The 12,624-nt window shown below is 46.9% G+C and overlaps 1 protein-coding gene across 3 annotated transcripts in view; it reads left to right on the top strand.

Moving 5' to 3' along the window:
• Positions 1-10,300: 10,300 nt before the first annotated feature.
• MECOM (MDS1 and EVI1 complex locus) overlaps positions 10,301-12,624 on the top strand; it is a gene marked incomplete at both ends in the record, with an annotated part of 334,168 nt that continues 331,844 nt past the window's right edge. For all 3 annotated transcript variants that reach the window (XM_080349318.1, XM_080349317.1, XM_080349316.1), the window contains one exon: positions 10,301-10,337. In XM_080349318.1, coding sequence (XP_080205444.1) covers positions 10,301-10,337 — 37 coding nt within the window. The remainder of the gene's footprint in view (positions 10,338-12,624) is intronic.

Raw genomic sequence — 12,624 nt, 5'->3', positions numbered from 1 at the left:
GTTGCAATTGGGAATGCTTCTGAAATTTTGAAATTATTTCTGGGATGGGATATGTTATTTTTCTTCTCTTTCAACTTTGCACCTCAGCACTCTGTCATGAACTTTGTTTGCATCTGAGATTTTGCTCTTGATGAATGAGCTCTCAGCCATAAAGACTGCTGTGAAATAGGCTTAAGGACTTTCCTGAAAAATGAAAACCAAAAGGCTAAACCACAGCTACCTTAGGAAATATAAAGAAAGAGAAAAATGAGATCTTTGCTCTCCTGCCTCTTCTATAGGGTTTTGTCATTCATTCTTCAGCCAGGTTCTCCTACTGCAGAGAGGGGCTGCTCTTGGTCAAACACAGATGCAGGTAGAGTGTTACCATATTATTGGGGAGGATCTTGTGGGTGCTGAGCTGGCACTAGGCTGTGGCATCTCTAGGGACTCCAGGCAGCGCTCTGCTGGACCTCATTGTTCATGAACACCAGCCCAGCTACTCCAAGGGAAGCCACAAATTGACTTGACTCTTCACCCTCATGAACTCTTTTGGTCACTGCAGTTAGAAATGCCAACTACATTGTAAAATAAACAAGTGGAAATTTCATCCGTTCTTCTTTCTGGAATGTGAATGTCTATCGTTATTTACTGCTTGCTGAAGTTGCGGCTATAATTTTTTTATTACCTGTGTGACAATTAAAAGGGCTGAATTTTGACCTCAGATAAATGTGAGATGACTACTGTTTATAGTCTGCCTTCTTCCAGGCAGCAGATGCCAAGAGGCTGCTCCTCTGGGCTGTAGAGCTGCCAGAGAACTCACGGTGATACATACGGTTGTATCACAGTGAAAAATACAATCTTACAAATCACTACACAGGTTATGCAGCCCCTTCTGGGAAGATGTTGAGGAAAAAAATGGTTGAACAGCTGTTTAGTGTGTTAGTAGAGTGTGCTCAGATGTGATGTTTAGTGTACTAGTAGAGTGTGCTCACATGTGATGTTTAGTGTGCTAGTAGAATGTGCTCACATGTGATGATGAGTGCAGAATGAAAAAAAATAGAAAAAGAAAAGAAAATTGGAATATTTTAGAAAAGTTTCCAAAGATATTTTGAAATAGACTACTTGATAGCCAAAGTATCATGATACTGTACTTGATGACTCTCATCTAGAGCAGTAGGGCTTTAAAATATGTTGGGTTTAAATGTGATTGAAATATTTTTGAGATTCCATACCTAGTAGAAAGGAGGTTTGAGCAATGGTATCTGTACTTATGTCCTAAGCAGACGTAACAGCGTATAACATACAAAGGAGTGATTCCTATCTGATGTGGAAGGAATTGAATACACTTAACTTCTGTCAGCTGTAAATGGTGTCTGTGTATGCCCTGTATTGATATAATGTGTTGATCGATATGTGCTTTCATATAAGCCTCAACAAATTGAAATAGCAGTGCTCTAATGATATCTTCCTTCTTAATGTCTCATAGAAATAGCTATCAAATCAACTATGAATATAGCCATATAAAGTTTGTCAGTGCATTCATGCTTTAATACTAATGAGTCCTATGCAAAAAGTAATTTGAAAATGCCTTTCAAAGAGAACAAGGGTGGTTTGTCTCAGCCAGTGTGGAAGTCTTAAACAAAACTGCGGATTGCAGCAGAACACAGTATTTGCTGGGCACTGGTGGGCAAAGGAAGTTAAAAAATTGTAGGTTTTCTGAACTGTTTTTGTGAGTACCTCTAATTTGCTGAGGACAAACTGTTTTATTTCACTTTTGATTTTAACAGATTATAAGCATTTTTAATTTCTAGGTAGTTTTTACTCAGTCTTTGAATTTTGAACCTGATCATTTTAATTCAGCAGGGACTGGAGGATGGGGTTCTTCGTTTTGGTACGATAGACATACTATAACTAGCCACCTTCTTCTGTTCCCTGTTTTCCCAAGTTTTGCTCTTTACGTGATGCTATTTGTGTGTCAGCTACAGCAGGCATCAAATAAGATGTTTAATTAAAAAATGTTATCAGAGGTCCAATTTAAGATCAAAGATCACATGCTATCAGAGATCCAGTGCTTTGATACCACAATAATAAGTACCTTGGAAATAGTCAGATGGGTTAGATTAGGTAGTAATTTATTTTAGCTTGTTTCCTTTTTCTTAGTGCTCATTCCATATATCATAACCTACTAGAAGTTTCAAGAAGAAACAGTATTTTTAAAGTGAAAAGTAAAAGGTTTCCAGTTTAAACAAAATCGATCAAAAAATTATGGAAGTAGGAAAATGAGACCTTTAAAATAAATATGACCAAAAGCATAATAAACATTGACTGGGAATATAATACTGAATGCTAACATAAATCTGTTTGTTGTAACAAACATTTAGTCTAATTTAATCTTTGAATATATTACTGCCAGAAAGAATAGAATTTACAGGCTCTAATGTGTTGGTTACTCTTAAAATTCCACTTTAACTATTGATGCTGATAGTGTCTCTCACTGAAAAGACCATTTTAATTATCATTGTCATCCATCTTAGTGAAGTCTATGCATGTATATTATTTACAGATCATTCTTTAAACTACTAAATAAGTTGTATACTGAGACAGGAACAAGAGATAATATTATGCTACGTTGCCATCAGAGCACAACAACAGTGTGTGAATTTGAGCTCTTGTAAGTCAAGAGCTTGTGATCCAATACTCAGAATAAAGCCAAGGCAGCGCTAGTTTGTTACGTGGCAGCACATCTGCACTGCTCGTGCTTGGAGCTCACAAGACTTTAATGGCCTCTGAAAAGATGCAAGAACCCTCCACTTTTAACATAACCTGTGGCACTTAATGGAAGAGGCTGATGTGTTTTTACCTGTTTACTTTTGTTTTATTTCTGAATTACTTTGATTTTAGATTAAGTAATCTAAAAGTCTGTTTGTTGGGGAACAGTACTTTTTTTGTATTCCTTCACACTTAGAAATTATTCTAACAACTCTTCCGGCTAATAAATCATAACTAAGTTGGTTTCTAATGCGTTTGAACTATCAGCCAGCATGCACAGAATGTTATCAGTTTTCATGTGTTACAGATAGGGGAAGTGGAAAAATGGTTTTGAAATGGTGTTGAGCTACTGCAAAGATTTTCCATTTGCTTCTCAGCAATCTCGGGGCAATTGCATTTAAGTGGTAGGGGGTACAGTCTGCCAGGAGGAACGCTCTGCAAAGCTTCCTTTGACACCTGTGGAACCCAAAAAGCTCTTACCTGGACAAAGCACTGTCCTTCTCCTGGATGGACAACGGAGCAAAGCTCTGGCTCCTGCCTAACAACTCCAGCCATCTCTCCCCAAAAATACTTTGAATGAATTTCCATTTTTTTCTGACCCAAAGGTGGCTTTGGAAAAATGACAGGAATGTGAATAAATGTATAAAAGAGTCAGTCTAATCTGACTTACAGTTCTCAGAACTTCATTACTCTTTGTTATCTGAAAAACTGCAAATAGGAAAGCAAATGCCAGCAGGGCAGAGATGCATTGTTGCACTGCAAATTTAGTGTTAGCAGAGATATTTATGAACGCTAACAGAAAGCCCAGGATCCAAAATTTGATACTTGGGTTCAGTCTTGTGAATGAACACTATATTTAGAATTGAACTCAATTGAAAAAAATCCTTCTTTTCCATGTAAATGGACATCTTGTTTAAATTCAGAGGCAAAAAAACCCACCAAACCTGGGTTAAGTGTAAGACTCACAATTCAATTTGCATCTTGAGTAATTCGGACTGTAATAGAAGCTTTGTCATGTTAAGGTTAGGTCTTTCCTGTGGCTGTTCAAGTGGGCTCTAAAGACTTTTTAACATGTTGCAGGATATTAAGGGGGGAAGGTTTGACCTACATCCATTTTTTTCAGACCCACTTCTGCAGGTTTCATCACACTTCCCGTGTCTCGCACGCGGGACATTGCTGAGGGCAGGATAGGTGCCCAATTGCCTACATACAATTTCATCAGGAAAGGTATATGATTTATTGCCCTGTAAAGGGTTTTGACAAGAAGCCTGTGAAAAGCACTATATAAATGCCAATACAATATAAAACGTCACACAAATACTTTACTCATTAATTCTGACCCTGTGCTTTTGTACTGGAGAGAAATGAGAGTGAAATATGAATGTGTTCCTTATGCTTTAAAGGGAAAAATGGGTTTGTGGATTTTATAAAGGCTGATGTGTTAACCTGCCATTGTGGTTCCTGCAAAGACCAGCAGAAAGAAGATCGCTCATTACTTGGTAGTAGCACTGGGAATGAAAGCAGGTAAAGCACAAACAAAGGCCAACTCCATGTTTGCAATGGCAGTCCTTGGTCATGATCCTTCTTTCACGACACAAACAGATTATTTAATTTCTTACTTGAAATTTTCATTTATTTCCATGCTACTTGCTGGAAGCCTTTCTGCCATCACCCCATTCCATTTCCCCGCCTTGTATTTTGTCATACTATTCTCATTAAACAGCTTAATAGCCAAAGCTTGCCTATACTTCAAGGCACTGGAGAGGCCTATTTGTGAACGTGGCTTCAGCAAAAGAAAACGTGCTTCATGCGAGTTTCGCTGACTCCTTAGAGCTGAGCAGTGCATGTTGCACCATCTTCATTCATTCTGTTGCCCCAAGGGGACAACAACTTCTCAAAGCCCAGATCTCACCAATTCCCAGCTCTTCCCTTCTGGGATGCAAGAGATGAAGGGGAAAGTCATGGGACACACCAGAAAACCCCCTTTCAACTTCTGTGGGGATTTTCTAGACTTGCCCAGTTCACTTTGCATAATGGAAGCCAACTTAGTGTAAATCACTAAACTCTTACGTCTAATCAGCTGAGGATTTCTCTCACCTGCTGACCCACCTGTGTGATGTGGCTTCAGTTTTTTTTAACCCTTCAGCTATCAGATTGAACTATTCTTTGGTACCACGGTAAAATTTACTGATTTTTTTTTAATTTCAGGTTGCTTTTCAAATTGCTTCCCCCTTCTGTGTTTCTCCATGATTTTGATTATTTCTATTTTCACTTCTAATAGGATGTTCACTTTCTGCTGATCTCTGCTGACATTTTTCCCTTTTGATTTGTAGTACTATTAATTCCCCTCTGTTCAATGTTTTATCTACATTCAGAACATGTTTGTTTCTCTCTAGTGGCCTGTAATTACTTTCCCCTTCTTCCTCTTTAATTTTTCCAATTATGTCTCCACTGATGCTCCTTTAAGAACGAGACATACTGGTGGTAACCTCTTGAGGATTTTACTTTTTTTAGCCAGAAAGTGCTTTAAGTCTTGAGTTGAGGATATTGATTGTACCTCTCTCTGATAAATTGGTAAATAAGATTTTGGTTGCAGTCAGGTAATATGTAAGTCCTGTGGCATGTTTGGGGATGGTCATGCATTGCCACCCTCTTGGGTATTGAGGGCAGAGGCCTGCAAACCCTCCTGTGGCTGATACCTTAAAACAGAGACCTCCAGCTCTTGGGGTTGGTCAAGCTTCTCTGCACCAGGTGAGGGATGGAGGAGTGTGGAGACTAGGGGACCAAAGTAAAGTAACCCAGGAAATCTGTGATGACTTAGAAAATCAAACTCAGTTCTCTGGTGTCCCCTTTTACCAAACTGACCTCCACCTTCGTCCTTCAAGCTAGCCACTACCCTGTTAATTTTTCTGTTTTTCTTTCAATCTCAATGTTGTGAAAATCCAAATCCGTCCTACAGGGAAAAACAAGATCTGCTTCGAAGTTGGCATCTTGTACCATTTTCACAGGGAAATTTTTCTAGAGGAGTATTTTGCATGGCTCACTGGTGTTCTGTACTTGCCTCTGAACCTATGAATGCATTTCTCTCTTCCCAACCCCGGTGTTTTCAGTGGCACTTCTACCGGGGACAGGATAATCCCAGGCCTGTTGGAAATCCCGAGCCAGCCCTGCTTCCTGCCAAGCGCCTAGAACTGACTTAAACATTATGTCCCTTTAAAACCCTCTTTCGGTTTATTTTCGTCCCTGCTGCTGGCGGTTGGCAGCGTGGGGTGTCCCCCCTCATTTTCCCCCGAGCCCGGCCCGGAGAGCCCAATGGCGGCCGCAAGGGGGCGCCGCAGACCGCGGGGTTCCGCGCAGCGCGGCGCAGGGACGCGCAGGGGCCGGGACGCGCCCCATCCGCGGGGACGGGGACCGCGCAGCTCCGCGGGGCAGCGCGGCTGTTCCTGCCCGCAGCTCCGCAGGGCAGCGCCGGGCTCTGCGGGCGCGCAGTCGTTAACCACGAATTTCTCCCCAAAGACGGGTAGAGTAGCGTTATCGGGGACTAACAGTGGAGCTGGCGTTTGCTTCCCACCCCCGCCAAAGTCGTTTAAAGGCAGCAGCGCAAACAGGGAGGCTTTGTGGAGTCGTGTGAGTGAAACACAGTGCAAAAGAGAAAAAAAAAAAGTGGTCATAGTAGGTTTGTTAAGGAATCCGGTAAGTTATAGGAAGCAAAATTAAATGTCTGGTGCTTACACGACGGCATGTTTTACAAGGGAGAAGGAAACTGCGCAGAAAATGCATGGGCTTTTATTGTTGGTTTTCATTGCCTGTATTGTGGTGGATGCTTTATGCTACGGAGAGCAAGTTTAATTGAACCAGATCGCTGATTTCATATAGCAGGGGGCACGGGGTGCGTTTTTTTGTTTTGTTTTGTTTTCGGAGTTAACCGTTTCGGGGACTAGAGGCAGGCAGGACTGGGCTCCGCAGTCTCCGAGTTTCGAGACAGCAAAAAAAACCACATTACATAAAAACAAACACCGAGCCCGGTTATCAAAACCTCAATCTCTCTCTATTATTTTCCCCTGTACTTGGTGCCTTTTTTAAAAAAATATATATATATTTTTTTTTTTTTTAAAATCACATCTGTCGTTCCCAGCCTTTCCCAGGGCTGCAAAGCAGAGTGGACAGCTTCCATGTGACCACCTAGCATAGGAGGCATTTTCTACTGGAATACTTTGGAGCGGTTTTCTCCCTTCCTTACCTTCTGAGGGCTCAGAAAATGTGCAGTCTTCCCAGTGATTAAAGTCTCCGTATTTGTCTTCAGACTTATCGGGTTTATCCAAACTTTTGTCTGCGTGTGTGTGTGTGCCACCTCCCCCCCTACACCCCCCTTTCTGTGCATTTGTAAAGTAGCCCCATCTAGCAATGATAAATATCCCTGTTGATCACTTGATTGATTACCTCTCGGAAAGGTCACGCGGGCTTGCAGTAATTTCCTTTTGCCTAAGGCTCCCTTTTCACTTTTACTCCCGCACGACAGCTCCAAGTATACAAGATCTTTATTTTTGATTTTTAACCCCTAAATAGCTCCCCGAAAACAATGCGTTGGTGAAAAGAAGGAGAGAAATCAGCCGGCGGGTCCGCGCTGCCCCAGCCCTCGCCGCGCTCTCCCGGGGCGGGTTTGGGGAGGGAGAACCTCCCTCTCCGGCTCTCCTGTGGACTGAGAATTCGGATTTAAACAACCAGACAAGCTATTAATTTACCCATGCTACCCAGGGTCCTGAACCCAATTAATTTCTAATAATTACAGCCCAAGGGGGCTGGAGAGATCCCTCTGCCTCTTTCTAGCCTTGCCACTTCGCGGCACCGAGGTCAGCATATAATAATAAAGTGTATATTTTGAAAGTGATCAGCAGAACAGTGAGTTATTGCAATGAATGAAAATTGTTTCCATTTTGGCTAATTGAGCCCGTGGCTGAAAGCTGGAGTTCTGAGACTAAATAAAGAGGACTGTTTCATTTCAACGTAGACTGAAAATCCCTGCATAGTTTTTTCGGTCACCCAGCAAGAAGCTTAATTTCTTAACAGCAAACCTCAAATCAAGCGTTGGGTAAACAGTATTAATAATTGCATTACAATGATTAAATTAATCTTACTGGTAGCTAGGAGAATATAGATTGAGATTGAATAACACGACGTAAAGTTCACTGCACAAAGACAATAGCACAACAAATACCTCGATGAAGAATTCCAACTTTTCTCCAAGTAGGCTGCGGGGCTTGTTCAATTATAATATAAGGAAGGGAAAATTTCCTGTTACAGGGAATGAACTGAAACCTGGGTGTCGGGGGCTGCATTTTGTCTCCCAGCCTGTATTAGAAATAGATACAATTCCAACCCTCCATCAAAACAACAACAACAAAAAAAATCTATAAAAAAATCCCCTCAAACAAACCCCAAATTTAAATATTTCTTTCTGGCCGTGGATCTGCCGAATACGAGCCCGCATCCCCGCAGCCAGCCGCTTCCCACCCGTGCGGGCGCGGCGGCAGCCGGCGCGGAGGAGCCTCCCCGCACGAACGAAACGGATTTCCCGGGGAGATGGTCGGGACCTTTCGGGAAGGGGGGCGAACCTGGCGGGGCTGCGGCGGGCGATGCCGAGGGCTGCGACGCGGGCGGGCGGGCAGCGTGGGGCGGCCGCGGGGCGTCCCGGGACTGCGGCCGGGTGCCTGGGGCGAGCGGCGCGGCACCTGCCGGGCTCCCGGGGCCGCTGGGACGGCGGACAGGTGGCGGTGACAGGCGGGCGCGGCCGGGTCAGGGCTGCTCGCCCGGGAAACACGCATCTGTGCGCCCGGCCCGGCCACGGGGCTCCCACGCGTGCTCCCCGCGGCGCCGGACTCGAACGCCCGAGTGGGAGTGGGCTGCCTGGACAGAGGGAAGGACATGCACCCCTGTCCGGGCGACGGCTTTGCCCGGGTCTCCGTTTAAACCGGGGGGGGCGACAGGCGCGGGGGAAGTTTTACAAAGTTGCCGAGTGTTTTCGGTTCTCCCAAACGGAGAGAGCTGAGGCAGAGGGGCCCAGCTCCTCCCGGGACAGCCCCGGCTGCCCACCCCGGGGGGTGCGGGAGGTCCTTGGCTGAGGGAGGCCGAGCCCGGTGCGTGTACGCGGCCGCGCAGTGTCCTGCCCATCTTGTTCAACGGGCATTAGGTGCATCCCTGCCCGGCTGCGCTGAGGTAGTCTAATGGGCACAGAGCAGCTGCGTGGCCCTGAAAAAGAAATTCAATTTGTAAATTAAAAATAACGATGGGCATCAAGGACGGCTCCGCGGAGCGGGTTCAGGTGCTTGCGCCTGTCTGCCGGGCGTTTGGGGGAGCAGCGGGGAATCCGCGGTGTCCCCACGCCACGGCCCGGGAGGTTGTCACCACTGGAGTCCGGGAGAGTGCGGGCCCGCGGGGGCGCTCCGCGGGCGGCCCCCATCCACAGCACCGGCAGCCGGGGCGGATGGGGGGTGTGAGGGGGCTGAAGGGGGAAGGGTTGATGCTGAGGATTTTATTAAAACAAAAAGTTGAGCAGCGTGTATGTACTGGCGCAGCCCCGAGTCTGAAAGATTGTAATTTTCTTTTATGGTGTCTGGCAGGATTTGCAACAGATATTAATGGGAACATAAATAGCGCATGGAAGGTATTGAACAAAACTGTTTAATGCAAGGAGGTTGTACCAGAGGAAAATCTATATGTAGCTTGGATTGATTCATACCTCGGACACAGCCATCCCCTAAAGGAGTTCCCAATTTCTGCGCGCTCCCTCTTTGATTGGCAAACCTTGTAATTAAAACAGATTAGAGCGGTCGGTGTTACTGTTTTAAAAGCGTTTTTTTTTCTGCCCAAATGATGGTGACTGAGCCGACTTCAAGGTGGGGAAAGAAAGTGTGAGTGCTGGGAAAGTGTACGATTTAATGGTACGCATACATAATAAAACGTGTTATCAAATTATATATCTCTCTCTGTATATACGTAGAGATCTATGATAATTGGAGCCGGGTGAGAATAAAATATTTAAATATTGCAAGGACGCCAGAACAGCATTAATATCCCATTAAAAAAAAAAAAAAGGCATAAAAAAGGGGTCATTTCTTTCCCCCCAAGCCTTTGCCCCGGGGAGATCTCCCCCCCGAAACCCCTCCCGGCTGCGCAGGCAGCGGAGCGGTTGCCCCGCGGCCGCGGTCGCTCAGCCCGGCGGCGGCTGCCCGCCTCGTCCTGGCCCGTCCCGGCCCCGGTGCCGGCTGTCAGGGTCCCCACCGGCGGTGATGGATCGCTGCAAACTTTTTTTTGGCGGCGCTGAAATGTTGAAGAGCGGGGGGGAGCCGCCCGTGCGCATGTGCGAAGGTGTCCAAACTGACAATGCTGGAGAGATAGCGAGCCGGGATTGAGAGAAAGGGAGAGTGTGTGTGCGGGAGAGGGAGAGGAGAGAGGGAGAGGGGGAGCGAAAAAGGAGGAAAAGCTCCGGGAGGAAAAAAAAATAAAAGCCCCCCCACCCCAAGCCCACGCCAGCATCGGCCGCGGGACTGGCAGCATGCGATCCAAGGGCAGGGCGAGGAAGCTGGCCGCAAGTAGGTGCAATACCCCTTTCTCTTGGCTTTTCACCCTCCCTCTCTGCCATGCTGCATAGACATGTCTGATGCGGCGCGGAGCTCGCAGGCAACCTGCAGCATCCCTCCCCCCCACCACCCCGGCCCGGCCCGGCTCGGCTCGGCTCGGCGGGCGGAGAGCGGGATGGGGGGGGGTCCGGCGGCCGGAGCCGGTGTGGGGGCAGCGGGCGGCCGGCGGGAGGTGGGGAAGGAGTTGAGGAAAAGTTCAGTGGCGAGCGCTGGAAGTTGCTGCTGCTGCCGGGGGCTGGAGGGGGGGTCGGGGAAGTGTGTGTGGGGGTGTGTGCGAGAGGCTCCGGGCCCTATAGTGGGCGCTGTCGGCTGTCGGCAGGGCTGGGGGCCGCGGAGGGGGCGGTGAGTGTGTGCGTGTGTGTGTGTGCGTGTGTGCACGGAGGGGCAGCGGCAGCGCTGCGGGGGGGGCGGCGAGCTCCGGGCTCAGGTAGCCAGTGCGAAGCTACAGAGATCACCCCCTCGGACCCTGCTGCACTTGTGCCAGCCCCGCTCCTCCATCAAACCCGCTGCCGGCGGGTCACATCAAACCAAACCGCGCGTGGGAGCGGAGCGTGCGTGGGGCCGGGCAGGGAAGCGGCGGCGGAGCGCGGCGCGGAGCCGGGAGGGACCGGGATGCCCCGCGTCGATTGAGGAGGGGGGCAGCGGGGCGGCGGGGCAGCGCGGCGCAGTTCCCAGCCCGCTGGAGTCACCCGCTAAAAGTTGATGTAAATGTTGTAATTTCAGGCGCTTTTCCAGCACTTTTTATACAGTTTGGCCGCCCGAAGGTCTCTATTTCGCGAGGCGAGGGCTCGGCCGTCCACACGCAAATCCCGATTTATTTAATTATTTGTCTGACGCTCACTCCATCTGGTTCTCCTTTATGATAGGGATCTTTGCTTTTAACTGCTGCAGTGTTGGGGCTTTTTTTTTTTTTTTTAAGAGGGAATCAACAACAAAACTTCTCCAGCTTTCGCGTCCCATTTTAAAAGCAGCTGATGTCTTTATTTTCTCTGACACATCTGGGCAAGTTTCATTTGATATCCGTGGCGATGGCAACTCACATTCCCGAGCGAAAAAAAAATGGGCAGGCGGAAAAAAAGTCGGATGAAATGTTGCATAAGTTGCGTGACGTAAAAAGCAGATGCTTATTTACTCTTTATTTGTGAAGGGGGAAAAAATAGAGGAGCGTGGAAAACGGGAAGCGAAAGATCTCTCCGGATCATCATCAGCTTTTCTGTGAACCTTAACAATAACAGCAGCAACCTGCATTTGATTAGGTGATTTTTAAAGTGGATAATCCAGTGCTCACAATTTGAAAACAAATATGTTGTTAAATCTCCAGGTGACCATCTCTACTTGGGAGCTAATTATGGGAAAAAAAATCTCATGTCCCCGTCCAAATCCGTCAGGTTTCCTTCGCCTTTCTCTCGCTTTTCTGCGCTGCTCCTGCTCCGCGGGCAAGATCCGACCGTCTGTAAAGTTTCTGCTCTGGGCTGCGCGTCTTGGCTTTCTCTGCAGCAGCAGGAGCAGTTTCCCCCCCCAGACAGATGCGTTGCATTAAATAATCCTTCAGTTACAATCTGCTCATAAAGGAAATAATATTTAAAAAAACGAGAGGGTTTTTTTTTTTTTGGTGTGTATGTGTGTTTCGAAAGGCTGTTTCTTTCCCCCCGCCGAAGAGCGTCTCAGTTTCATGGCAAGTGGAAGGAGGGTTGGAGGCGACCCCTGTAATTTAGTCTTTCGAGAAGGAAAGGTTTTTAGCTTTGCAGTTCTTTCTGGCTGGGTTGGGAATAGAAAATATTTTGTAGCCTTCACCCTCTTACGTGGAAAAGGGTATAGATCGGGAACAGGCGCACTTCTTTTATTATTTCACTTTTACTGATTCGTGCGTGAAATAAAAATTGCCCCGATTGTGTGACTGTCGCTAATACCCATGAAAGGTTTTTCTCCTTAATTAAAGGAGAATACCTAATGCGCGCATTTTCTTGACCTCTGTGTAAAATCGCTAAAAATTAATTTTGAGTCTTCGCCCCCCCCCCGCCCCCCAAATTTAAAAGAAAAAAACCCCACAAAATTCAGAAGAAACAAAAAGAGCCACTCGGGGAATAGCTAGTGAATTTTTTAAACGTCCAGCTGTAAAAATAAGGGAAAAGACACGCTGAAGTCTTCTTCCCTGTCACACTTTCGGGAGGTAGCTGGTGGGGAGCGGGGCCTGGGGGTGCGGGCCGGGCCGCCCGCAGCCGCGCTGCACCTGCGCGGG

Source organism: Nesoenas mayeri, assembly GCF_963082525.1.
Source record: "Nesoenas mayeri genome assembly, chromosome: 9".
NCBI lineage: Eukaryota > Metazoa > Chordata > Aves > Columbiformes > Columbidae > Nesoenas > Nesoenas mayeri.
Note: the sequence above shows the minus strand (reverse complement) of the source record. Positions and strands in the feature narration are given on the sequence as shown.